This window comes from Ooceraea biroi, chromosome 4 (genome assembly GCF_003672135.1).
Source record: "Ooceraea biroi isolate clonal line C1 chromosome 4, Obir_v5.4, whole genome shotgun sequence".
Taxonomy (NCBI): domain Eukaryota; kingdom Metazoa; phylum Arthropoda; class Insecta; order Hymenoptera; family Formicidae; genus Ooceraea; species Ooceraea biroi.
This window is the reverse complement of record NC_039509.1, coordinates 2,147,131-2,171,461: the sequence shown is the minus strand read 5'-3', so window position 1 is coordinate 2,171,461 and position 24,331 is coordinate 2,147,131. Positions and strand designations below refer to the sequence as shown.

Here is a 24,331-nt window from a genome sequence, read left to right as displayed (position 1 = left end):
ATTGTGCGTGAAACGGAATGTACTTTGTGAGAACGGGCCATAACCTCATGGATCGTTCCGCAGAGAGCATCACGGTGCATTCTATTTGTATTTTTGTTATATTTCCTCGCTTGTTGGTAAAACTTTTGTCATGATTAAATATAATCTAATGCTTTAAAGCACTTTAAAGTATCACAGTCTTATTAAATACCTTTTTTATTAATATAAAGAATTTAAAAAGACATACTGTTTGTAAACATATATGCACGTGACAACACAAACGATAATATGAAGTAAGAGAAATTTATTAAATACAAATTCTTTACATGTTTAATTGCAATATACATTTTTATTGCAGGATAACAGTTGACGGATTAATTGTATATTTTCCATATGATTACATTTATCCAGAGCAATATGCATATATGCTTGAGCTCAAGCGTGGATTGGATGCCAAGGTATGATTAATATTAACTATACTTATATCAGCAAATAACAATTAGTAAATAACAATTTCATTAAAAATGGAATTAACAATTACATTGTAGGGACATTGTATGTTAGAAATGCCTTCGGGCACTGGCAAGACGATAACTTTGCTGTCGCTTATTGTAGCATATATGTTGGCACATCCACTCGATGTCACAAAACTGATTTATTGTTCCCGAACAGTGCCAGAAATAGAGAAGGTTATACAGGAATTAAAAAATCTCATAGACTATTATGAGGAAGAAACCAAAAGCAAATCAAATGTTATTGGTTTAGTCCTTAGCTCACGTAAAAATATGTGCATTCATCCAGAGGTAATTAAAATTGCTTGATATTTGTTTGATTCTTTGCCTAACACTGATTTTATGGAATATTAAAGATAAAATGTTTTGTCTTTTATATATATATATACATATAGGTCAGTAAAGAACGAGAGGGCAAAATTGTGGATGGTCGATGTCACTCTCTTACCGCGTCATACGTACGAGAGAGACACAATTATGACGAATCCACGCCAATTTGTACTTTTTATGAAGCATTTGATATGGAAGGTAAAGAACAAATTATTCCTCCTGGTATTTATTCCATCGATGATTTGAAAGACTATGGGAAGGACCGTAACTGGTGTCCGTATTTTCTCGCGAGATACACAGTAAGGAACTTGATAAATTTTTTTAATTTGAACTAATTTAATATTAATATTTAATCAATTTTATCAATAGCGCAATATATTGGGTCGTCCGGAAAGTTCGTGCCGATTTTTAATACATGGCGTTGGAACATGTCTGAATATATCAATGTTATTGAAAACATACGATTTATATACATATGCTTAAAGGTGACATTTCAACGCATCTTTAGGAAAAAAGTTGTTTCAGATAAATTGATTCGTGTCAGTTTTGTACTCTTTTGAAGATGGAAGAAAACAAAGAACATTTTAGACACTTGATACTTTTCTATTACCGGAAAGGCAAAAATGCCTCACAAGCAACAAATTCGATATGTTCTGTTTACGGAGAAGGTGCTTTAGCTGAAAGAACCGTACGTAAGTGGTTCGCTAAGTTTAGAGCTGGTGGTTTTAACCTTAAAGACCAAGAACGCTCGGGAGACCCTCTACTACTGATGATGACCAAATCAAGACACTGATCGAGAATAACCCGCGCTACACGACACGTGAATTAGCAGAGATACTGAAAATATCGAAAACCACTGTCCAGGATCATGTAGTGAAGCTTGGTCACGTAAGTCGCTATGATGTATGGGTTCCGCATAATTTGGCCGAAAAAAATGTAATGGATCGCATTTCCATCTGCGACTCGCTGTACAAGCGCAACGAAAACGTACCATTTTTGAAGCAATTAGTGACGGGTGACGAAAAATGGATCATTTACAACAATGTAGAACGAAAAAGATCCTGGGGTAAGCGAAATGTACCAGCATTAACCACTCCGAAAGCCGGCCTTCATCCAAAAAAAGTCATGCTCTGTGTCTGGTGGGATTGGAAAGGAATCCTATATTATGAGCTCCTACCACACAACCAAACGATAAATGCAGATAAGTACTGCTCGCAACTGGACGAATTAAAGACAGCGATTCAGGAAAAACGTCCAGAATTAGCCAATAGGAAGGGCGTCGTGTTCCATCAGGACAATGCCAGACCTCATGTTTCTTTGACTACCCGACAAAAATTGTTGGAGTTTGGCTGGGATGTGCTACCTCACCCACCGTATTCACCAGACATTGCACCTTCAGACTTTCACTTATTTAGGTCTTTGCAAAATTCTCTTAGCGGCAAGAACTTCAACTCTTTGATCGACATAAAAAACCACCTTGAGGAGTTTTTCGTCGAGAAACCTAAGAAGTTCTGGGAGAATGGAATCTTCCAGTTGCGTGAAAGATGGACAAAGGTTGTGAAACAAAACGGTGCATACATAAGTCAATAAATATTTATCGACATAAAAAAATGTTGCCTTTGAATTTTCCTTCAAAAACGACACGAACTTTCCGGACGACCCAATAATTTCAATAAAGGTGTATAATACATAAATTTGCTGCTTTCAGATTTTACATGCACATATTGTAGTATACAGTTATCATTATCTGCTAGATCCAAAGATTGCAGAAATGGTGTCTAAAGAGCTAAGCAAGAGTTCTGTAGTTGTGTTTGATGAGGCTCATAACATTGGTATGAGAATTATTAAATTGAAATTATGTTTTTACAAGGGTAAAAACATAAATCATGTTTGCCCTTGTACAAAAATATACAATTTAAGAATTTATAAATATAAATTATATTTATTTATAATATGATTTACAAGGCTAATGAAAAAGAATGCGTTTTGTTTATTTTAGATAATGTCTGTATTGATTCGATGAGTGTCAAGATAAATAGGAAACTGATGGAGAGAAGTTCAGCCAATATACAACTCTTGGAGAAAACCGTAGCTGAGTAAATATTAGAAAAAATTTTACAAATTTACCTATATATTTTAAATATTTGTTTCTACTAATTGTACTTTGATTTAGAATGAGGGATGACGATTCAAACAGATTAAAGGAAGAATACGACAGATTGGTCGCGGGATTGAAAGATGCTCAGTTACAAAGGGAAACCGATGTTATCTTGGCTAATCCTATTCTACCGAATGAAATACTCGAAGGTTAATTATTATACATACATATATATTATAAATATCTTATACGAGATATTTTTAATCTGACAAAATATTCCTACTCCATTAACTTAAAATTCCTCTTTACAGAAGCTGTTCCGGGTAACATAAGGAATGCCGAGCATTTCATTGGTTTTTTGAAACGATTCGTCGAGTACCTGAAGACTCGTTTACGTGTCCAACACGTTGTGCAAGAGTCACCCGCCGCATTTTTACGAGATATCCAAACAAAAGTCGCTATTGATCGTAAACCGTTGCGATTTTGCGCGACAAGATTGGCGTCCCTGCTACGCACCATGGAAATAATAGATCTAACGGATTTCTCTCCGATAATTTTGGTGACGCACCTTGCGACATTGGTTTCGACATACACGCACGGCTTTACAATCATAGTAGAGCCGTTTGACGATAAAACGCCAACAATTTTGAATCCAATTTTATATTTTACCTGCCTGGATTCCTCAATCGCCATCAAGCCAATTTTCGATAGATTTCAATCTGTAGTAATTACTTCTGGGACGCTATCTCCATTGGATATGTATCCGAAAATTCTCAATTTTAAACCGGTCATAATGTCGTCGTTTACAATGACATTGGCTAGACCGTGCCTCTTGCCCATGGTAGGTTGGCAAAGAAATATTCGTGTATATTCGAGATATTATTCTATATCAGTAACTAAATAGCTAAAAAGTTGTCAAGTTTTAACTTTAATTTTTTCTTTTAAACTTTTTAACTTAGTTAAAGGAAAAAATTAAGATTTGCCATGTTAGGTCGTCGCCAAAGGCAATGATCAAGTGGCCATCTCATCGAAATATGAGACACGAGAAGATGTGGCTGTTATAAGAAATTATGGTCAATTGTTGGTCGAATTTGCCGCAACAGTTCCCGATGGTTTAGTCTGCTTTTTCACGTCGTATCTCTACATGGAATCTGTGGTGGCTGCTTGGTACATATCTACATGTATTATTACCGGAAAAAATATTAAAAACATATGTTGATTTAGGAGATTAATTTGTTGATTTCTGCATTTAATAACGCAGGTACGACCAAGGAGTGGTGGACCAACTTCAGAGACATAAATTATTGTTTATTGAAACTCAGGATTCTGCTGAGACTAGTTTGGCACTAGTCAACTACATAAAAGCTTGTAATAATGGTAGAGGAGCCATTCTGCTTTCGGTGGCTCGTGGAAAGGTATCCGAGGGCGTTGATTTCGACCATCACCTGGGCAGAGCTGTGCTGATGTTCGGCATACCATACGTATACACGCAATCACGAATTTTAAAGGCGCGTTTAGAATATCTTCGGGACCAGTTTCAAGTAAGAGGGCATTCAAATATTAAAATTGTCAAGCATTTTCCAACGCGTTCGTGAATAAGACTATACAAATACTCTTTTGCAGATTCGAGAGAACGATTTCTTAACCTTCGATGCCATGAGACATGCCGCTCAGTGCGTGGGACGTGCGATTAGAGGCAAGACGGACTATGGTATTATGGTATTTGCTGATAAGGTAGGTAAAAGAGCGTTTAATTATATAATAATGAGTAGCGCACGCGTGTAAAAATGTGTCTCATGTAAATATACATATATGTATGTATAATGTTTTAACGTTTTTTGATTTTTGCATCGTTGCAGAGGTTCTCAAAAACAGATAAACGAAGCAAACTACCGAAATGGATACAGGAATATTTAATTGATAGTTTATGCAATCTATCTACCGAAGAAGCTATACAGGTAACTTCAACCAAATAATTAGCGAATCCTCCTCCTTTATGTCGTCGTTTAAAGTAAATTCATTAATTAATAAATCCTTTTTATTATTGACCAACACTGGCTATACAATTGATGATCAAGCATACAACGTGTCGACCATTGGTTTTGATCCTTATTTATTAAATTTTATCACGAGTCATTTTTGACTGAAAACAACCCGTTTTTTAAATAGTCAGAGAAACATGTCCAAGAAGCACGTCAGCAAACATCAGATGAAGGCAAGGTACACTTGAAAAGGACCAAAATGCGGACCGTTGCATGATCATCTTATAGAGCCAGTGTCGGTCAATAATAAAAAGGATTTATTAATTAATCCTTAAAATAATAGTGTTTATTTACAATTTCCAGATTAGCAAAAGATGGTTGCGACAAATGGCACAGCCATTTACACGTGAGAACCAGCTTGGACTGTCTTTACTGACGAAGGAACAACTCGAGAAAGAAGAGGCTGCAAAAATCGAGGAAAAGGCACAACAAAATTGATAGCAAACCAAGATATTGCCGCAAACTAAGAAGAAAGTAAAGAGAGAAGAAGTTTTGCTTGACTCTGAGAGAGTAACTTTTCGTTCTTGCCGTTTGTTGTAGAAAGTTTGTTCTAGTTAACGTTTTATTCGTATTTTCAACGGAAACTTTTCTATTTTTACAGGAAACATGAATATACGACATACATTTTCCAATAGCGTAATCCTTTCGTCGATTTGAGTTTGCCTCGAGAAATTGCGAAATTTCAACAGTAAGGTTTATTAAGAAGGCAATGGAATTAAAAAAAGTTTAATAACAAAGAATAGCAGACTTTAACAGTAGAAAATACAGTTATATACCTACAATACAAATAATTTATTTGATATCACCATCTCACAAGAACTTGATCACCGTCTTGCATCGAATAGTAATTAAGTTTTTGCAGTGGTTTGTCCAATAAAATCTCGTTCGATAGCTGTAACGTTACAACAGAATTTATACACCTATTTCTCGAATTGATAATTGTGTTTTTTATACTATCAAATAGTAAACTTACATTCTGTGAAATAAATGAGAGAACAGGTATCTTCCCACCAGTTTTGAAAAGTCTTTGAGCAAGTCCAATCATTTTTTGAACTTCCATGTCTTTAAGCAACTTTCTCTTAATCCCCCTTGGCTGACGTGGATCGTCCGGACATAGAAATTCTACCGTGATTACGTTGGAAATCATTTCTATTTTTGGCTTAGTCGAGGGAATATCTGCAGTTCCGTATTCTGAAATCACAGCAAAGTTTGTTTTACAGAGGTCAAATCTTGCTTTCTGTAAAATAGATAATAGGTTGGGTAGTAACTAACCAAGTGAAATAGTTATTAACTTTTAACTTGGCTGAAGAAAACAATTAAGTTACCCAACCCTGGATAGATATTACTATTACAGAGAATGTAACGTACTATCGACTAGAGTCGGATATCGCGGATGTTCATTTACAAATGATATCCTCTTCTCTGGATTATTTTCAGTTTCCGACCATTTTGGCAGATATAATTTCAAGTAATCATATTCAGCGCCTCTTCTTTCCTTATTACATATTTTTATACTGTTCAACATCTGTAATTTCGCTATTCTTGCAATTATTAATTGTCGCGCGGTCTCTGCAGTCTCGTTCTTCAAAATAGGATTTTCTCGAAATTTTAAATCTTCTAGATTCAATAGCTTATCCAATTCACTAATTGATTCCCACTAAAATGATATCAAATAGTCAATTGTACAGGAAGCGTTATAACAGTACGTTATAACAGTAGTATTATTTTTCTTGACTTTGTCAATTTTATTTTTACAAACATTTCTATTACCTCAGATATATGATTTTCCGAAATGTGTAGCTGACGTAAAGAAGGAAAAAGTGCAGTCTTGGCATCATTTGTTAACGTTGGCGATGGAAATCTAATATTGTCTAGTTTATTTAGGTTTAAATTAAGATATTCCAAGCTGCGGAAAAAATTATGTTATTAAATATTAAAAAATTAAAAAATTACATAATCTCTCGAAATATCACACACAATAAATGTTTTTTACTTTTCTAAGGTATTATCGTTACGTATTAACTTACCACGGCAGGAAACCTAATTTAAGTATCTCGTCCCAACTTGATATTAAATTTCCTTCGAGTATTAACGTGACTATCTTTATTAAATTAGTATTTGCTGGTATGTCTTCTATAATCTTGACGACGTTGAAGGATATGGAAAGTTCCTCAATCGATGGAAACATAGATATACACTGCTGAATATCAGACCAGTTGTAATTCATTCTAGCTAGAGTTAAGTGTTTAACTGTTGCGAATAAATCTTTCCATCTTGTCACATCTTTAATGGGCAGATAGTTTTCACTAGAAAAATAAGAATGTATATACATATAGATGTTGAATGTGTGTGTATGTGTTGATACATATAATAATTAATAATTATTAATAAATTAAGATCTCCAACATACATTGCTTACATATAATGCAATTAAAAGATAAAAAATATTGTTCGACTCACCTGACATTAAGACGCACAAGAAGATGAAGCTGAGAACATATTTCTATTACAATCTTCCATGAATTTATTAAATTTTTTGATATATCTAACTCTTCTATATTCGGACACAAGTTTTTCAATTCCCCTGGCTTTCCTGCATCGCTCACATATTGTTCCCTTAACCATACTATTTTTAACTCGTCAAATTTACTTTGCTTTCTGTTCACTTTAGAAAAACCGACAAGTTCTAAGAACGGTGCATTGATCTCCTTCCTTAAACTAGATATCTCATCTCTGTTTATGCCTGCAAATTCATCATTAATCAACCCATAACGCATCTCAATGGCCTTTGGGCAAGATATTCCAAACTTAGCTTTGCCTGGTCGGATAAACGAGCCTGATGTGGAATGTCTATTAAGGATTACATATTAAGTTAGCGAGTGTAATATAAATTCAAGTAAATTACATTATAATTATTAAAATTAAATTATATTACATTATAATAATTATACTGCACAAAAGTTACCAATCATCATTTTTATGAGCCTCACCTGGCTTGAAAATACTCTATTCCTTGGTACGTGCCATTGTGCTTGCCACGAGTCAAATCATCCCAATCTATGCCCAACCATTCTCCTTTTGTATCTCCCACGGGCCCGACGTATTTTAACGTACCATGGTATCCATCGCACTCGATACGACTTGCAATCTCATATTTTTTGTCTTCTACCATATCTAAACAATAGGACTGTCATTTATCTTCTTTTCCAGCATAACAGTACAACGAGATATAACTTGATTCATTTTGTCAGGAAACAACAAATATCATTTAAATTTAATATATAAACTAATAATTATATATTTGATATAAAATCTTTTTTTATATAAATGTACCTATCAAGAGCTATACTTCTTTCAGATTGAGGTTGACAATATAACCTCAAATCTAAAATGGCATATTGAAAATAGAAGATAATTGAATTCGCAATGTCATCGCCCACGAAAAATGCGTAAAATGTTAAAAAATAGCAAAATGCCAGAAGTATGTTGGAAATAAAAAAATGAAACACTGTATGTATATAAGTGACAGGTTTATTCTTTTTTCGCTGCACTTCTGAACCAGTGCTGAAACGACTATCAGAACGAAATTCCCACTCTGACTCTAGAGTCCCTAAAAGTAGGGATAATTTGAACAACGCGGGACTCAACATGGCGATCGACCAATGAGGAAAAGGTGTATGTACAAGTTCGCGCCTCTCTATTTCGGACTTTACCCATGCCCTACCTTGGTCCCTTTGCTTTGCATCGTGTCTCGTGCTTTTCATGTATCGCTCTCCAATTTTTTCCAATAATTTCATAGGTGCTTTTGAAAGAAGTTGACATAAATTTGAAGAGAACAGTTGAACGCATTCGCAATTTACTATGGGTAAACCAGGTAACGTAAATAGAAAATAAATATTATGTTTAAATTCTCCACTTCTCCCTCGATTATTCAACGGTATAATTCACCGTCGACGTCGCTTCGCCGTCAACGAGGTTAACCGTAACAGACAAAAGTGCATTTTGGAATGATTATACACAGCTTTTACGCTTTACACTATTTTAATTTCCAAATATTCTGCTCTTGTAATTGTCTTGATCAGTTTATGTCATTTGTCATATATGTTTCTCGCAAATATTACGTATAAATACATTATTTAGTGCGCAGCATGGTCGCCGACTAACCTAACAATTCAAATATGAGAAGAAACGTGCATTCTATTTATGCCGTGAATAAATTACCAATTACCATGAATGTCTCTTGTTATTAGTATATTTGCAGTTAGGATTAAAAATAGTAATGAAGATATACAGAAATATGTATTTTGAAATTTCATGTGTGGTGTATGTGTGTTTGAATATGTAATATATATACTTGAGAGTGCAAACTTTTCATCTAATTGATTTAATTGACCAACTTTGAATGTTTTCCATATAAGTAGATTAGTTATCTTCATTTGCTTTAATATCTTTTTCAAATTGCAGCATTTTCGCCAGGTGGAGGTAGAGGAGGAGGAGGAGGAGGTGGCGGAGGCCGTGGTGGCCGTGGTGGACGTGGTGGTCGTGGAGGCAGAGACAGTTTTGGCGCTAGAGGTGGCGGAAGAGGTGGTGGTGGTGGAGGACGAAATAGTCGAGGAGGAAGAGGAGGCGGTGGTGGCGGCGGCGGCTTTAAAGGAGGCAAAAATGTAATAATAGAGCCACATCGTCATGAAGGAGTATTTATAGCTAGAGGAAAAGAGGATGCGTTAGTGACTTTAAGTATGGTACCTGGGATAGATGTATATGGAGAAAAGAGAATCAATGTTGAGGTAAATAATAATAATGGAATAATAATATTTAATTATTAATAATTAATAAAATTACACATGCACAGTCTGCCAATCCCAACAATCCGGGCGAAAAAATCGAATACAGAGTATGGAATCCATTCAGATCCAAATTAGCTGCTGCTATTCTTGGCGGAGTTGATCAAATTTACATGCCTCATGGCAGTAAAGTATTATATCTGGGTGCTGCATCAGGGACTACAGTGTCCCATGTTGCCGATATAGTTGGTCCAGTAAGTATGACAAAAATTTTTCTGTCAATGAGAAAATTTATGCATACATTAGAGCCAAGTTAGTTGATCATTGCTAATTTGGTGTCGAAGTAATGCTAGAATAATTACATGCTCATTTTTCTTTGAGAGAATAAAATTTCAGTTTATTCTGAAAAGGAAAAATGTGCGTACAGAATCTATATTAAGTCTATACTAGTCAGTCAAAAAGTTTGGTTCGACTTTTGCATTAAATTTTACTTTAATAGAAAGAAATTATTCATCTACCAACAATGATTTGCAACCTTACTCAATAATACTATGATATATTAAAGTTGACCTAAATTACATATAATCAAGTATATAATTTAATATTTTTATATGCAGGAGGGGACTGTATACGCAGTGGAATTCTCGCCTAGATCTGGCAGAGAACTTATAGATGTCGCTAAAAAAAGGACCAATATCATTCCTATAGTTGAAGACGCAAGACATCCTTACAAGTATCGAATGCTCGTAGGAATGGTAGACACTTTGTTCTCAGATGTCGCGCAACCAGATCAAGCTAGAATTGTCTCATTGAACGCGGAAACTTTTCTTAAAGACGGTGGACATTTTGTGGTTTCTATTAAGGTAAGTTGTTAATCTGCACAATAACATACTTACGCGAATATAAATTAAATTGATGATGACCGTCTTATTGATTATAGGCGAGTTGCATAGATTCGCTTGCACAGCCAGAAATGGTATTTGCGTCGGAAGTGAAGAAACTTATTGCCGACAACCTAAAGCCGCAAGAGCAAATCACACTTGAACCATACGAAAGAGACCACGCTGTTGTAGTTGGAACGTACAGACCACCACCGAAATGTTAAGTTACAAAGATTTTTCTGTAAATCTTCCAATTTACTGAAATTATTAGAAATAAAAATAATCTTAACTGCTATTAACGTCACGTTCTCCAAAATTTCAACGCCGAAAACTTTCTAATATTTATGTAAATCTTAATCGAGAAAACGTAAACCCTATTTTGCTCGAAGGTGATGTTGATAGTCGAAAAAGAAATCGCAATTATAGTATGTATGAATCAATATTAAAAACTAAACTTTTTTACATCAGGACTGCCTGCGACTTTTTCGTAGATTTCATAAAAGATGTGTTATTTGTATAAATCATGTTGTATTTCTATTAAAAATATAACGATTTCTCTAACATTATAAAAAATATGTCATCTTTTTTATGATTTTGCAGGTAAGTACATGTATAAAATTTACAATTATTTGACAATCAAATAGTTTCTCAATTCGCAATTGATATATGCTGTTATTACTAATAATTAATAATCGTTTTATGATAACGTAGTCTAGTACAATGTATTCTCCCATTCCTGCAGTTCAGGGTCGGATTAAGGTTTTTGAGGCCCGGAGCTATTTGCTTCGTGGAGGCTCTTTGACGAAAAAGCGGAGAGGAGAGATTCAAAGTTTGTGAAATAAAAGTCTAATAAAATTTTAATTACCTTTAGTTTAGCGTTTACAAAGTATTTTTAGCTATTCGGAAAATATTCTTGAATGATGCTCAGGCGAGGCCCGGACTATAGCCCCCCTTACTCTCCCCTCCCCCGTAATCCCTGCATATAGAGCTGTGTTAGAAAGAAACAATAGATATTCCAGTAAATGCTCTCTCTTTCTCTACACCTCCTTTGGTCGCGCATGTGCACTCCATGTTAACCAAACACGAACAGTTGCGCTACTGTATATAGTGTGTATATATATATACACTGCGATTCATTGTCAGTAATTGTCATTGTCACTATGATCGGAGTGTCACGTTTTTCAGAAATTTTTCGAAAAGGTGTTTACACCTTTTATGCAATGAACAGAAATGGAAGGCAACAGTACAAACACAGAATTTTCGTCAGAAGATTATGCACATTGGACTATTTGGACAAAAACAAATCGACTTTGTATCGGCAATTGTATGCAAAAATATTGGCATGTGGACCGATCACAGTCGCTGATTACATGAAGGAGGTTTTAACTCATCCTACTGCAGGTTATTATACTACTAAGGATATCCTCGGACAGAAAGGTGATTTCACAACTTCTCCAGAAATCAGCCAGCTGTTTGGAGAAGTATGTAATTTAATTATCCAGCTAGATATAAATAAATAATAATAATCTAAATAAATAAATCTGAAAATAAAAAATAATTTTGTTTCTTCCTTTTTTTCCATGATTTATATAAAGAATTACTTTATATATTTTTTACTTTAAATGACTTACATATCAACTATCACTGCTAGATTATAGCAATCTGGATAATCAATGAGTGGAGGAAAATTAGCAAAGAATCTATCCAACTTGTGGAATTAGGTCCAGGAAGAGGTACTTTGATGAATGACATCTTACGGGTATATCCGCAATATTTCTACTATCCATAAATTGAATATATAATTATAAAAATTACAAAACTTGTTTTAGGTATTTAAAAAGTTAAATCTTTCGAATAAAATATCAGTTCATCTAGTTGAAATTAGTCCTGTTTTGTCTGCAATTCAAGCAAAGAAATTATGTGCAGAAAGTAATGATAATAATTCAGACAGTTTCAAAGATGAGGAAAATGCATTTTACAGAAGAGGTATTACAAAAGATGGAGTAAAAGCGTATTGGTATTATTCTGTTTATGATGTTCCTAGGAAATTCAGTATATTTGTTGCACATGAATTTTTTGATGCTCTACCAATACACAAGTTTCAGGTACTACACAGAATTGACATTATGCAGGGTTGAGTAACTTTATTATTTTCTTTGAGTACTAAGTTAAGTTAAAAGTTAATAACTTTAACTATTTACCTAGTTACTACCCGACCCTGATATTTACAAGTATACACCTGTAGTATTTCTCATGATATTTAATTTTAGAAAACTGATAAAGGTTGGAGGGAAGTTTTAATAGACATAATACAAGATACAAAAGAAGAAAGGTTTCAATATGTCCTTTCGCGAATGCCAACACCTGCTTGTAAAGTATATCTGTCGGTAAGTATTTATTTATGTCGGTATAAATAAATTGTTGTTGCATAAAAATTTTATGGAGAGTAAATTAATAGGAATAATATCTTTTAGCCCCGTGAGAAAAGGGATCATGTCGAGATAAGTCCACAATGTTCCGTAATGATGGACCATCTGTCACAATTTTTATACGAATGTGGAGGATTTGCTCTAGTCATCGATTACGGTCACGAGAGAGAAAAGACTGACACGTTTCGTGCATTCTGCCAACATAAATTACACGATCCCTTGTTAAAGCCTGGAACTGCAGACTTGACTGCTGACGTTGACTTTTTATCAATGAAAGAGGTTGCAGAAAAAGACGACAGATTAATCACATTTGGTCCAGTGACACAAAGAACATTTTTACAAAATACTGGTATTGATTTACGGTTGAAAATTATTTTGCAAAATGCCACTGACACTCAGAAGCAACATATTCAATCAGGCTATCACATGATAACTGATAAGGATAAAATGGGAGATTGTTTCAAAGTGTTATCACTTTTTCCTTTTATATTGAAGGACCATTTAAAAAAGTGGCCAGTAGCAGGATTTGAAGACGAAACTGAAGCTAAATAATGAACTAACTGTTTTATTCTCGAGTACATGTGATAAATGTAACATAATTTATATTTGTAATATAAATTTAATAAATTTACACACATCACTTTTTCGATCAAAATTACTATAAATCTTTCAGCTGCAAAGAGGATTGTATTTCGTCCATAGCTCTGTAAATTCTAATACCTTCAATCTTTGCTCATCAAAACTTTGCCTTTTTGGTTTTCGCCATAAGTTACAATTCAAGTCTAACATTCCACCGATTATTTCCTAAAATTACAAAAAATTAATCAATTTATAACATATTAATTTATATTTCCATTAAAAATTGAAAAATGTTTGTTATAAACAAATAATTTGGGTTTATACTTTACCTCGGCAAAATTTTTCGGAAATGTTTCCTCATCTTCAATTACATGAGCATAACCAGGATGTGACGCAAATTCTACTATAAAGTACGATAAACCATTCGGTACAGCATGACGTATATTTTTATGTTTTAGATCAACAATTTTTTTATTAACAGACCATTCCATTTCACATTCCGATAAAGCTTTCTATAAATCATTATTTATAATAAATTATATTTATATTTATAATAAATTATAAAAAAGAAACAGAAGTAATGTGTAATTTCTTTTCAAGATCAAGAATGCTAAGTTTTTCGCTTATATAACATGAAGTTGGGATGGATCTCAACTATACTTGGTGAAAAATATTTTTTGCGTTTTTTTCTGAACGCCTGAAAGTCATTTCATTTGGAAAAATAAAAACTCCTTTACAATGTGAGCTCTCTCTCTCTCTCTCTCTCTCTCTCTCTCTCTCTCTCTCTCAGTCGAGTAGTGAAAGTACGTGACACAATATTATTAAAAATAAAACAAATAATTTTTCCGCAAAAGTGAGGAAATTCAATAGCAAGAATTCTAAATAAAAAAATTAAATATTTTTATTTTGCGCAATTTTTTTCACCAAATAGAATAATTTTAAGAAGCGTCGTGAAATAAAGTTAAAAAATAAAGTTTATATAAAGCTTCGTATACTTACTTTAAAATATATTGGTGCTAATTCTCCAATTTCTTTTGGTAACGGAATACATTGTGATTGCATATGTGAATATTTCTGACGTTTTTTATACACTTCAAAAAATATCGGATAAAGATTTTCATTTGTAAACATCTCTTTCAATCTGGTTTTGAATTCCTGTACATAAATATGTATGCAGAGTAAACAATATAATTTGATCATCTTAATTATTTCTATTTAATATATTATAATTTAATTTAATATATATATATATATATATATATATAAAATAATTTTACTAGTCAATACAAAGTAATGAATAATAAAGTTACCTTCAATCTTTCCCATACATCTTCATCCAATTGCAATTGACAAGCTACGTGCTGCGTGGGTGTCAATATACAATGATGAGTAGTTAAGGAGGTATGAGCAGGCAGACTTAAGCAAATCATGGAATCCATCGTAACGATCATGTGCTTCAATATATTCTTCGAATCCAAACACCACCAACAATTATCAATGTATTTGGATAAATCTTGATGTTTTTTACTTGCATATGTGCAATCCTCCTTAAATCGTTTTGCTTTCTTCAGTGCATTTTGTTGGTCAGATACATCATCATCTATATCATCCATTTCATTCGTACTCTGCAAAAGGCAATATTGAAAATTGAACTAATGCAAGAATCTTTTCCTATATCCATGTTTAAAATTTTAATATTACAATAAAATTTTAAATTTTAAGTCAATTTACCGTAGATGCAAGTTTAGCTTCATTTGCGGACATCCCTTTTTCATGTTGAAACTGCAATGAAAATTTATATTATATTATAAATTAATATTTCCTACTTTTATTTTATTAATATCAATTATTTACCATTTTTTGTAAAGAATATTTATCATTATTTACAAACTGGGCTACTCTTTCACTGGAGACATGTGTCTCTGCAGGTACTTTGTTTCTGTAACCTTTTGAGAATTGTGTGTGCTTGGATTGACTTCCGAGTTGAATTGGTCTTGCGATATCTAGTACAATAATATACTTTCATGTAACTTGTAACGTTTCATACTTATAATAATATAATATTATATAATAATTAGTGATTATTTATTCTTGTACTTAAAAAGAAAGATACGTACCTTCTGCATCAAGATTTCTACGAGTTACACTTTTGTCTTGTACGTTCGTATTACTTGCTACCTTCCTTGCTTGTTCTAATTGGTCTTTAAGTTCAGCTGCTAATTCCTATATAAATGGCATTTATCTAATAAATACAAAATGTAAAAAACATGTGTTATAATGTAGTCGCGCGCACGCACGCACGAGAAATGAATAATAAAATAGGAATAGCATACGTCATCACCCATTAATTCAGCCTTAATAATTCTTGCTCCTAATTTGTTCATCTCTGCTTCTGTTAAAATGCTTTCATTTTTTTCCTCTTCATTTGTCTTACTCGGATTAGCCACGTCTGTTTTTTCACTAGGTTTATCCAGCTCAGATATAGTTTCGCACTTTTTTTCACGAGTTTTATCTTTTTTCCAATTCTTAATGCGATTACTACTAAACTTATGTGCAGTAGTTTGATTAAAAAAGTCGTCGTTATTATCGTCTTTCGGTTTCTGATAAGTTTGTTGCTGTTCTACATATCGTGATCGGTAGTTAGATGTCTTATATCTTTCATTTTCATGAGATCTAGTTCTAGAACTTGAGCTTGATTTAGGCAAATAGTTTTTTATTTCTGAATCGGAATTTCTATGTAAATCTTGGTTATTTTTATCATTATAATATCTTTTATAATTTGATTTATCCGTTTCAGCACTTGACATTTTTTCTGCTTTGGCTATCATTGATTGTATAGTTTCTAAGGACTTAAAAAAACAAATCTATTAGTAACATAATTCATAAGATAAAAATTAATGTACTTTTCCCTGTATATATGTATGTATATCGTATTATAACTTATTATAACTTACACCCCAGCGTTCTGCAGCCACTTCCTCTAAACTTTTGTTATCTCTAAGAGCTTGTTCCTCAGCACGCCTAAGACTCTTTCTCAACCAATTTGCATCCATAATTTGTGAGCTATTATGCTTTTCCATATCATTTCGTGGTAATCCATCACCTCCATCTTTCCAATAGGGATTCAATTCTCTATTACTTTGTCCTGGTTTATCCAGCTCCTTGGCTTTTCCTGCTTCTCTTATATCACGCTTTTGTTTACTCATGCTTGAAGAACATGGAAGAAAACTTTCTACATTCATCCACTCGCTTCTTTCCAACGATTCTTCTTGTGTTTTACTATTAAGAACTTTCCCTTCAGTGTGTGACGAAGAAGTTTGGTTTTCAACTTTTTCCACCCACTCGAACTCGTCGCTGTCATTATTTCCCTAAAAGAAATATATATCGTACAACTTTTTTTATCACAAATATTCACGCACAATTGAAAATTGCAAAATCTTTAATACTACCATGTTTGATGGTGAAGAATGTTTTCTCTTTTTTTTATGTATTTTATTTTCATTTTTATTATCTTTCTTTTTCTCGTACTTTGACATTTTGTTTTCTATTCACAGATGAAATCAATAAATCTTTATCATGTGACTTTGTCAATTTCTGTCGTACATATGTATATGAAGGTTCCTGTCAAAATATTATAAAGTAAACTCTTTGTGTCTGAGAAATTGTACATTTATAACAAATTACATTAAATAAACTATTATTTGTATAATATAAAGTATACGTTCGTTATATTAACTCAATTCCTATTTTAGCAAAAGAATTTTCTAACCTCAAAAAGCGAATCACTTTTTACGTCACGGACGTATTCCGTGGTTCTAATCCACGTATAACTAAAGTCCCTAGAAGGAAAAGTCACTAGTTCAGAAGTGCAGCGAAAAAAGAACAAACCTATGAAGAGAAATTCAGATGGCGCTAGTGAGGGAGAAGAACTTGCTCATTTCGCGCATGAGCACTTAAATTCTTTCAACCCAACGCAAAGGTGCTGCTGACAGGAGAGTATACTATTCTATTATATCTATGCACTGTGCCGTTAAAACCTTATGTAATGGCAGTTGTATGAACCAATATTTCACTCCTTCGGTTTTTCTATACACTGTCGCAAGGATGTCTGTCAGCAGAGTAATTGTAAGTATACGTACTTAATATTATTAAAATGCATTGAAACTATTGAGTATGTGCATAATATTAGAAGATTGTTTAACCTTTACATGTTTATTGACTAATTATTATTATTTATATACATGATTAATTTGTACCAATATCAGATACACGATTAAAACGATGAAAAAATGTAATTGTTATTTTTTCATTCATGTTTCATTTTTTTATTACTTTGATTTGATTTAGGTTGACAGCTAATTATTTCTGTTTTAGACACGAACTTTTTGCTCCTCCCCTGCTGTGCAACAACTGGTTAAGGTATAGGAATTCTTTAACTGATGTATAATTAAGTTAATATACAATTGTACTTAATATTAGACAAGCGTTTATTAGTCAATCTTCTTAATGTTTCAAAATTTTATATAATTTAATGTTATTGTTTGCCAAATGGTGACTATTCTGTATCTGTCACCTGCACAGTTTTTTTTGTTTGATTCTCTCATCCTGTGATGCTGGTGCACAATAAGATGGAGGTCTAGAGTGAGATACTAGATTTAAACTGTCTATAGAAATTTAATAACCATAATCAGGGAATATTAATGCACTCCTGATTGTATACATTACGCTTGCATATGCATGCATGCTTGTCATCTGTGTGAAATACTTTTGGGATGACATATCTATAAAATAAAAACAAAAGAAAATTTTAACAAATTTTTCTAGAAATTATTTTACATGTTTTGATTTCTATATTCTATTTTGCAATGTTTTATGTTTAAAAGTCCTATAAATTATATATATATATATATATATATATTTATGTATTTACTTATATTACATCACTGTTTTTAAGTCATTAAGTCATGTAATTATTTTATTTGTTAATACAGCCTCCAATTCAAGTTTTTGGATTAGAAGGTAGATATGCGACAGCCCTTTTCTCAGCTGCGTCTAAACAAAAGGTCTTGGATGCAGTGGAGAAAGATTTAGTCAACTTTCAGGTATGATAAGTTATTTTCTATATTTATAAAAATGTGCATGCGTGTGATTTATTCCATTTGCTAATGTTAATTTATGTTCAAATTAGGCTCTTCTAAAAACAGATGCCAAATTAGCAGGATTTATAAAGGATCCTTCAATAAAACGGAAAGATAAGGCAGAGGCTTTCAAAACTATTGGAAGCAAAGTCAGTATGAATCCAGCTACTGCGAATTTACTCACGTTGCTCGCAGAAAATGGCCGATTAGCGAAAGTCAATCAAGTCATTAATCTATATAAACTGATTATGGCTGCTAATAGAGGAGAGGTAGTGTGCGAAGTAGTTACTGCGAAACCACTTGATGCAGATACGAAGAATCAGCTCGAATCAGCTTTGAAAGGTTTCTTGAAGAAGGGCCAGACTATTTTACTCACTACTAAAGTAGATCCCTCTATTATTGGTGGTATGGTGGTATCAATAGGTGATAAATACGTAGACATGAGTATTGCCAGCAAAGTCAAAAAGTACACGGATATCATACAAGCTGCGGCATAATCAGTTAATAAAATAAAATATTCATGTAGACATACTTGATATTATGTAAGTTATTGACTTATATAAATAAAATTAATTAATCGAGCTCGATGTAATTTTGTAATTTAATTATTATTCTTTGCATTATGTGAATGGATATATTTCATGAAAAACAGTAAATTCTCAGTTACATGTATACTAATAAATGTATTGGCTACGATCACAGATTCATTGAAAAGAAATAAGCCATAGTTGAAATTTGGTTGGCAATTAAATTTCTCTTTACATTGTAAAAATAGTATTCTATTATTCAAACTATGTTGAATATATTCTCAAGATTTCTATTGTTGTGTTCAATAATAGATTTCAAATCACTATAAAATAAATCTGTATACATGTATAGTTTACAATTAAAAATGTAAACTCATTTGATTGATGATGAATATTTATTTTATTCATTAGAATAGATAGGATAATAATATGATATTTCACTTATTTAATAAGTTTATATTTTATTTAATTTGTAAAATATCTCATCTGTTAATTAGAAACATAACAACATTAATCGCTAAAAGATAAGATTGTAGTAATGACTAGTACTTTTTTTGCAAAATTTTACTTTAGAATATAATTTTCTCTATTTTGTGAAGATTATCAATTGCACATCTTCAGAAATGCATATATTATGATTATGTATAATCATAATTTGTCAACGTGTTTAATTTTATATATATAATACCCATGATTGAATTCAAAGTATGAATGTGTGTGTGTGTGTGTATGTGTGCGCGCGCGCAGTAGAATGGATGAGTACATGTGCGTGTGTATGTATTCCTATTTTGTTCAATAATTTATATATTATCGGGGTTTGATAACGGCCAGAGAAATGAAAGTTTAACAAAGTTATTGTTGTCACGTCACATGAGTATTTAACTATTATTTTTTTTAACAATTTGCTTGTGGAAAGATACACGTGTATACGTGTTGGAGGCAATTTCTGTACAAGTTTTCTTAAAACATTGTGATTGATGGTATATCTTCTTTGACCAAGACCCAATCTTCTTCTTCTTCAAGAATTGCACTTGTAGCACATTCTTTTGCCAAAGCTGAAATTTTGAACGAATGTTTTCTAATATGTGTAACCCAGCGTACTACTATACTATACAGGGTGAGCTCAAACGTTCCGGTCAGACTTTGAGATCATTTTTCGAGCCATGCTTATGGGAAACTTTTTGTTCAGAATTAAATTTCCTATAAGATCTCAAAGTCTGGCCGGAACGTTTGGGCCCATCCTGTATAAAGAGATTCTTCGAAATTTTTGTTAATACACGTACTGTTGAATTGGTGTTCCAACTCGTCCCGATCGATCGCCGGTACTTGTCGAATATCAACAGAATTATCACTAATCAGCGGTACATCGTCCAATTTATTCTGCAACAAAATTTTTCTGCATTCCCCGAGATCTTCCAATCGCTGTAATTCGGTGCGATAGCTGACATCTTCCTCTCCCGATTCGATTTCTGCACAATCGTTCTGTTCACTGTCGTTGTCTGTACGAGTATTCTGTTCTTCGTTAACTATATTACTGGAATGTACGTTACAATTAATGCTCGTTATGGCGTCTGTATGATCTTTATCCGTTCGATTGCTCGTCATATATTTGGACAAATCGAAATCAAGAACATCCGCTAACAGTCTCTCTTTATTTTCTACGTCTCGTTGTATCGTTTCTAGATCTCGATCTGACTTCAAAATAAAATCGTCATCAAAACTCAGTTGCATTATGGAGGAACGAGTTGTTGTGGTTTTACTAATGTTTGCATGATTAACGTCCAAATTACTTGATAAATAGTCGGTATTACTGGACGATAATGCATCTTCGTTTCCGTTCGCTGTTCTACTTCGAGATTTCTTCTGCCTTTTCTCAGGCGTAAAAACAACGTCCTCAAATTCTTGTTGTCCAATTCGTTGGAATATCTCTCGACGATCATTATTTCTTGCTTCTTCCGCCTTTTTTCTTTCGCTGGTATCGTTATGTTCTGGTATTTTATTAATGTCCGTTATAAGTGGAGTGCTCAAATTTATTGGGACTATCGGTGGTATTTCTACAGCTTCTTCGGCATTTGTTATATCGACATCGGTACCGACAGTAACAGTTGGTACAATGCTACATAGTATAATACAACAATTTATTAATTTCTAACATACGATCATTTTGAAAAAATTTTAAAAATTTAAATGTTCGACTATGAACGCATGCTACTCCTTTCTCGAAATCGTTTTCACTTACCCCACAGACTGAATAATGTTCGTTGGACTAATTTTGGCAAAAGGAATAGCTGGTACTATGCTATTTTCTTTTAATTTCCAAGTCAATTCTAATATACCATCGGTAACAGGTTTACTATATTCAGCGAATGATGACAAAGGATCCAATGCAATTTTTGTTTCTCCTGTTACAAAAAACAAAAGAATTAAATTAAATTGAAAAAACAATTGAAATAATTTATTAGTATTTATTTCTTTTCGTCAATTATATTTTAGAAATACTTACCGGATACAAAAGTATTATTTTCAGGGTAATAAGCTATACGTAAAATATTTCTCTCTCCTTCCAATATAAATATTTCATCTTTAGTGCAAGACACGTCAGTAACGTGTCGTAAATCATTCACGATCGACGTTATAGCAATAGTATTCGGATTTACTACGTAGACTACGTCATCACAGTATGTTACTAATAAATCATCACAAAATGGTAATACAATGCCGAATGAAGGCTCTCCACGATTCTTTTTTGACCCCTCAGGCGCAGGATTTAACAACGCTACTTCTGTGTGACTCGATCGAACTGCGTCCTTTTTAGATTATTCAGAATTAAAAATCGATTAAAAAAATGATTATCATAAATATTGATAACACTAATACATATATTTGAATATATTTTAAATATTAGTAATTAATATTTTGAATGTTGTTACCTTAAATATGAGCGTTTTTAGCACAATCCCAGCTTTATCAGCTTGCCATAAACGCAATCCTGGTCTACTTGCATAAATTACTGGCTCTTGTGCATAATTTTGTCGAGAACCAAATATCGCGCCCAATTTTCCTAATCTAAGGCACATGAGAATGTTTTACTTGTGTCAGTACATACATATTTCCAGCATGATCATGAATACACTAACGTTTTACGCTCTTTCTGGCCGACTTGCGTCACTTTTCCATTCTCATTTCTATTCACCAAAATTGTACGCAATGTAGTGGACACTAATAATAGACCTTGCTGGTAGCTCAATTGTATTATAGGATATTTTTCATTCAACAATTTGGACGATTTCGACAGATGCTGTGAAGAGGTTATATTAAAATATATTCACAGTATGGCAGGATAAATAAAAACGGTTTAATAATATTTATCACTAACCATATAAAAATCAATTTCTGTTAATACCACTAGGCCATCTTTATCTCCACTAAATAATTTCATGCCATTTTTCGACCATTCTACTGCCGTTAGCGTAGTATTGTGCAGTCCGCTTATACTGTACCTCTCCACCTTGCAAATGATAATAAAAAAAATGTTTACTTTTGTTATCTCTATGTGTTATAGGAGTATGTATATTTTTTATAGTTTACTTGTTTCTTCTGCTTTGGTTTTAAAGTCTCTGGTAATGAATCTGGTGGACTCTTTGGGATTTGAAAGATCGTAATGACGCCTTGCTCGTTACCAGCCGCAATCATGTAATCAACCGTAGATATCACTTTTATACACGTAACTTTGGAGTTTGCATTCTACAATGAAAAAACAAAGTAGTAAATGTTTTTAGATAAATTGAAATCTATTGGGCAAACAACAAAAAAAGTACTTTTAGAATCTCCATACTTAAAATACCTCACAACGTAATCTTTGAAGATCCTGCTTTTCTCTGTTATACCAATAAATTAACCCATGGTTAGTTCCAATAGCAATAAACTCAGGTAAGACAGCAATACAGGTAAAACTGATATCTTGCATAAAAATCCCATTTTGTTTTTTCGCAGGTATCTGTTGCAATAGAATAGAAAGTGGCGCCCATTCTCTCAATGGTCCACCATCCTCACACATAGGCGTTGTCATTATTATAACTGTGCATTCAACAATATTGTCACTGGAAAAACATTTAATATTTTATCGAAAATTTTAACAATAACAGAAAATTATAGACAATATACTCTCTAATGCACCATTAACTTTAAACCTTAGTTAAAGAAAAAACGGTGATAAAAATTCTCATCATACAACCCAATATGATAGATGTTTTCTAGATGAGAATTTTCAACTGTATATGTTAACCTAACATGTTACTACTGATAGCAGAATTCTTATTTCTCGAATATTTTATTGCAATATAAGAGGACACCTTATTTCAATGTGAAATGAAGGATGAATTGTGCAGTTCGATCATTTTTATCATTTAGACCGACACACTAAATTTCTTCCTTTTTAACACCGTGTAAGTGCGTCATTGCAAGAGCTCGCGCTTACGAGTGTACGTACACACAATAAACGATATTGCAGTCGCACGGTCAGCGATGATTGTCACGTCGCAGCTCACTGGATAACAATAATTTCCGTGACTTAAAATTAGTTGATTGCTAATGTTGTGATTGCATGTTGATGAGGCAACGAAATTTCTTGCCTTCAATGAGTTTACTAGGAATAAGCGAAGCTTAGAATAATGGATTAACTTTATTACGTTGACAAGTGAATTGTAACCACGTTCTTACATACACTGGTCTGAAAACGACGGTAGTGGGATTTCGATCTTCGATTTTCGATTTCGGCCGCGAGATGTAAACACATCTAGATAGAGACCCTCAAGTAAGAGTCTGGACATCATACTTCCATTATAGTCCACACGCGCGAGCCAATCAGAAATCGATCACGCAGTGGCCGATCTCTGGGGGTCTATTACGTATCTCTTCACGGAGTGAAAATGTGAAAAATGAGCAAATTTACTAGAATATTTATAATTTGATTGGTCAACACCTAGTGAATTTGCTTATTTTTCGAATTTTCACTCCGTGAAGAGATACGTAA

General features: G+C 33.1%; 7 protein-coding genes and 1 long non-coding RNA gene across 16 annotated transcripts; 4 read left to right on the top strand and 4 right to left on the bottom strand.

Moving 5' to 3' along the window:
• The first annotated feature begins 23 nt into the window (after positions 1 to 23).
• Positions 24 to 5,741, top strand: LOC105283799 (general transcription and DNA repair factor IIH helicase subunit XPD). 4 transcript variants are annotated; one of them, XR_894747.3, is made up of 14 exons: positions 24 to 272; positions 338 to 437; positions 528 to 782; positions 887 to 1,120; positions 2,530 to 2,653; positions 2,821 to 2,917; positions 2,995 to 3,128; positions 3,231 to 3,760; positions 3,911 to 4,086; positions 4,181 to 4,460; positions 4,543 to 4,653; positions 4,779 to 4,877; positions 5,265 to 5,471; positions 5,563 to 5,741. XR_894747.3 is itself a non-coding variant. In XM_011346849.3 (14 exons), exons 1-13 carry the CDS (start codon positions 268 to 270, stop codon positions 5,397 to 5,399), a joined length of 2,280 nt encoding a protein of 759 aa, XP_011345151.2. In that variant the 5' UTR covers positions 24 to 267; the 3' UTR covers positions 5,400 to 5,435; positions 5,563 to 5,741. The 4 variants fall into 4 exon arrangements, 3 of the variants coding, with proteins under 3 accessions (XP_011345151.2, XP_011345150.2, XP_026824703.1); XM_011346849.3 differs by having other exon boundaries at positions 5,265 to 5,435; XM_011346848.3 differs by having other exon boundaries at positions 5,265 to 5,741.
• On the bottom strand, positions 5,674 to 8,516 carry LOC105283798 (tubulin-specific chaperone E). Of its 2 annotated transcripts, XM_026968904.1 has the most exons (8): positions 8,295 to 8,515; positions 7,952 to 8,135; positions 7,422 to 7,811; positions 6,989 to 7,267; positions 6,732 to 6,867; positions 6,330 to 6,618; positions 5,935 to 6,152; positions 5,674 to 5,853 (listed from the first exon to the last, which is right to left on the bottom strand). In XM_026968904.1, the coding sequence occupies exons 2-8, from the start codon at positions 8,131 to 8,133 to the stop codon at positions 5,764 to 5,766; spliced, it is 1,584 nt and encodes a 527-aa protein (XP_026824705.1). In that variant the 5' UTR covers positions 8,134 to 8,135; positions 8,295 to 8,515; the 3' UTR covers positions 5,674 to 5,763. The 2 variants fall into 2 exon arrangements, 1 of the variants encoding a protein (XP_026824705.1); XR_003406430.1 differs by lacking the exon at positions 5,674 to 5,853 and having other exon boundaries at positions 6,051 to 6,152; positions 6,234 to 6,618; positions 8,295 to 8,516.
• A 166-nt stretch (positions 8,517 to 8,682) lies between these two features.
• On the top strand, positions 8,683 to 11,192 carry LOC105283801 (rRNA 2'-O-methyltransferase fibrillarin). Its single transcript, XM_011346850.1, has 5 exons — positions 8,683 to 8,835; positions 9,426 to 9,748; positions 9,814 to 9,999; positions 10,363 to 10,608; positions 10,686 to 11,192. The coding sequence occupies exons 1-5, from the start codon at positions 8,823 to 8,825 to the stop codon at positions 10,848 to 10,850; spliced, it is 933 nt and encodes a 310-aa protein (XP_011345152.1). The 5' UTR covers positions 8,683 to 8,822; the 3' UTR covers positions 10,851 to 11,192.
• Positions 9,898 to 10,768, bottom strand: LOC105283800. Its single transcript, XR_894748.1, has 2 exons — positions 10,642 to 10,768; positions 9,898 to 10,020 (listed from the first exon to the last, which is right to left on the bottom strand). It is a non-coding gene; the product is annotated as an uncharacterized LOC105283800 (long non-coding RNA).
• Positions 11,193 to 11,624: 432 nt separating the features above from the next.
• Positions 11,625 to 13,706, top strand: LOC105283802 (protein arginine methyltransferase NDUFAF7, mitochondrial). 2 transcript variants are annotated; one of them, XM_026968906.1, is made up of 6 exons: positions 11,625 to 11,950; positions 12,028 to 12,107; positions 12,278 to 12,385; positions 12,456 to 12,731; positions 12,897 to 13,013; positions 13,101 to 13,706. In XM_026968906.1, the coding sequence occupies exons 1-6, from the start codon at positions 11,857 to 11,859 to the stop codon at positions 13,605 to 13,607; spliced, it is 1,182 nt and encodes a 393-aa protein (XP_026824707.1). In that variant the 5' UTR covers positions 11,625 to 11,856; the 3' UTR covers positions 13,608 to 13,706. The 2 variants fall into 2 exon arrangements, with proteins under 2 accessions (XP_026824707.1, XP_011345154.1); XM_011346852.3 differs by having other exon boundaries at positions 11,626 to 12,107.
• On the bottom strand, positions 13,603 to 17,429 carry LOC105283853 (CWF19-like protein 2). The gene is made up of 10 exons (XM_026968903.1): positions 17,084 to 17,429; positions 16,589 to 17,002; positions 15,968 to 16,483; positions 15,752 to 15,857; positions 15,489 to 15,637; positions 15,366 to 15,416; positions 14,945 to 15,259; positions 14,634 to 14,789; positions 13,964 to 14,146; positions 13,603 to 13,859 (listed from the first exon to the last, which is right to left on the bottom strand). The coding sequence occupies exons 1-10, from the start codon at positions 17,168 to 17,170 to the stop codon at positions 13,725 to 13,727; spliced, it is 2,112 nt and encodes a 703-aa protein (XP_026824704.1). The 5' UTR covers positions 17,171 to 17,429; the 3' UTR covers positions 13,603 to 13,724.
• Positions 17,430 to 17,600: 171 nt separating this feature from the next.
• Positions 17,601 to 19,359, top strand: LOC105283803 (ATP synthase subunit O, mitochondrial). Of its 2 annotated transcripts, XM_011346854.3 has the most exons (4): positions 17,601 to 17,759; positions 18,009 to 18,053; positions 18,626 to 18,736; positions 18,823 to 19,359. In XM_011346854.3, exons 1-4 carry the CDS (start codon positions 17,652 to 17,654, stop codon positions 19,267 to 19,269), a joined length of 711 nt encoding a protein of 236 aa, XP_011345156.2. In that variant the 5' UTR covers positions 17,601 to 17,651; the 3' UTR covers positions 19,270 to 19,359. The 2 variants fall into 2 exon arrangements, with proteins under 2 accessions (XP_011345156.2, XP_011345157.2); XM_011346855.3 differs by lacking the exon at positions 18,009 to 18,053 and having other exon boundaries at positions 17,626 to 17,759.
• A 384-nt stretch (positions 19,360 to 19,743) lies between these two features.
• On the bottom strand, positions 19,744 to 24,016 carry LOC105283804 (WD repeat-containing protein CG11141). 3 transcript variants are annotated; one of them, XM_020033126.2, is made up of 10 exons: positions 23,652 to 24,016; positions 23,144 to 23,399; positions 22,888 to 23,043; positions 22,676 to 22,807; positions 22,437 to 22,597; positions 22,230 to 22,365; positions 21,803 to 22,106; positions 21,539 to 21,701; positions 20,583 to 21,415; positions 19,744 to 20,354 (listed from the first exon to the last, which is right to left on the bottom strand). In XM_020033126.2, exons 2-10 carry the CDS (start codon positions 23,366 to 23,368, stop codon positions 20,260 to 20,262), a joined length of 2,205 nt encoding a protein of 734 aa, XP_019888685.1. In that variant the 5' UTR covers positions 23,369 to 23,399; positions 23,652 to 24,016; the 3' UTR covers positions 19,744 to 20,259. The 3 variants fall into 3 exon arrangements, with proteins under 3 accessions (XP_019888685.1, XP_019888686.1, XP_019888687.1); XM_020033127.2 differs by having other exon boundaries at positions 23,789 to 24,016; XM_020033128.2 differs by lacking the exon at positions 23,652 to 24,016 and having other exon boundaries at positions 23,135 to 23,276.
• Between the last annotated feature and the right edge of the window lie 315 nt (positions 24,017 to 24,331).

Coding starts and splice junctions, on each gene's coding strand:
- LOC105283801 (XM_011346850.1), top strand. Junction 9,749..9,813: donor AAAAGAGAATCAATGTTGAG/GTAAATAATAAT, acceptor ACACATGCACAG/TCTGCCAATCCCAACAATCC. Junction 10,000..10,362: donor TTGCCGATATAGTTGGTCCA/GTAAGTATGACA, acceptor TTTTATATGCAG/GAGGGGACTGTATACGCAGT.
- LOC105283853 (XM_026968903.1), bottom strand. CDS start 17,170: ATGTCAAAGTACGAGAAAAAGAAAGATAATAAAAATGAAAATAAAATA. Junction 16,484..16,588: donor TGGCTGCAGAACGCTGGGGT/GTAAGTTATAAT, acceptor TGTTTTTTTAAG/TCCTTAGAAACTATACAATC. Junction 14,147..14,633: donor TAGCACCAATATATTTTAAA/GTAAGTATACGA, acceptor AATGATTTATAG/AAAGCTTTATCGGAATGTGA.
- LOC105283804 (XM_020033126.2), bottom strand. CDS start 23,368: ATGACAACGCCTATGTGTGAGGATGGTGGACCATTGAGAGAATGGGCG. Junction 23,044..23,143: donor TTCAAAGATTACGTTGTGAG/GTATTTTAAGTA, acceptor TTTTCATTGTAG/AATGCAAACTCCAAAGTTAC. Junction 22,808..22,887: donor AACCAAAGCAGAAGAAACAA/GTAAACTATAAA, acceptor ATCATTTGCAAG/GTGGAGAGGTACAGTATAAG.
- LOC105283798 (XM_026968904.1), bottom strand. CDS start 8,133: ATGGTAGAAGACAAAAAATATGAGATTGCAAGTCGTATCGAGTGCGAT. Junction 7,268..7,421: donor CTTGTGCGTCTTAATGTCAG/GTGAGTCGAACA, acceptor TTATTTTTCTAG/TGAAAACTATCTGCCCATTA. Junction 6,153..6,329: donor ATATCCGACTCTAGTCGATA/GTACGTTACATT, acceptor CTGTGATTTCAG/AATACGGAACTGCAGATATT.
- LOC105283802 (XM_011346852.3), top strand. CDS start 11,787: ATGATCGGAGTGTCACGTTTTTCAGAAATTTTTCGAAAAGGTGTTTAC. Junction 12,386..12,455: donor TGATGAATGACATCTTACGG/GTATATCCGCAA, acceptor AACTTGTTTTAG/GTATTTAAAAAGTTAAATCT. Junction 13,014..13,100: donor CTTGTAAAGTATATCTGTCG/GTAAGTATTTAT, acceptor AATATCTTTTAG/CCCCGTGAGAAAAGGGATCA.
- LOC105283799 (XM_011346849.3), top strand. Junction 2,654..2,820: donor TGATGAGGCTCATAACATTG/GTATGAGAATTA, acceptor TGTTTATTTTAG/ATAATGTCTGTATTGATTCG. Junction 2,918..2,994: donor TTGGAGAAAACCGTAGCTGA/GTAAATATTAGA, acceptor ACTTTGATTTAG/AATGAGGGATGACGATTCAA.
- LOC105283803 (XM_011346854.3), top strand. CDS start 17,652: ATGCACTGTGCCGTTAAAACCTTATGTAATGGCAGTTGTATGAACCAA. Junction 17,760..18,008: donor TGTCTGTCAGCAGAGTAATT/GTAAGTATACGT, acceptor TTTCTGTTTTAG/ACACGAACTTTTTGCTCCTC. Junction 18,737..18,822: donor AAGATTTAGTCAACTTTCAG/GTATGATAAGTT, acceptor TGTTCAAATTAG/GCTCTTCTAAAAACAGATGC.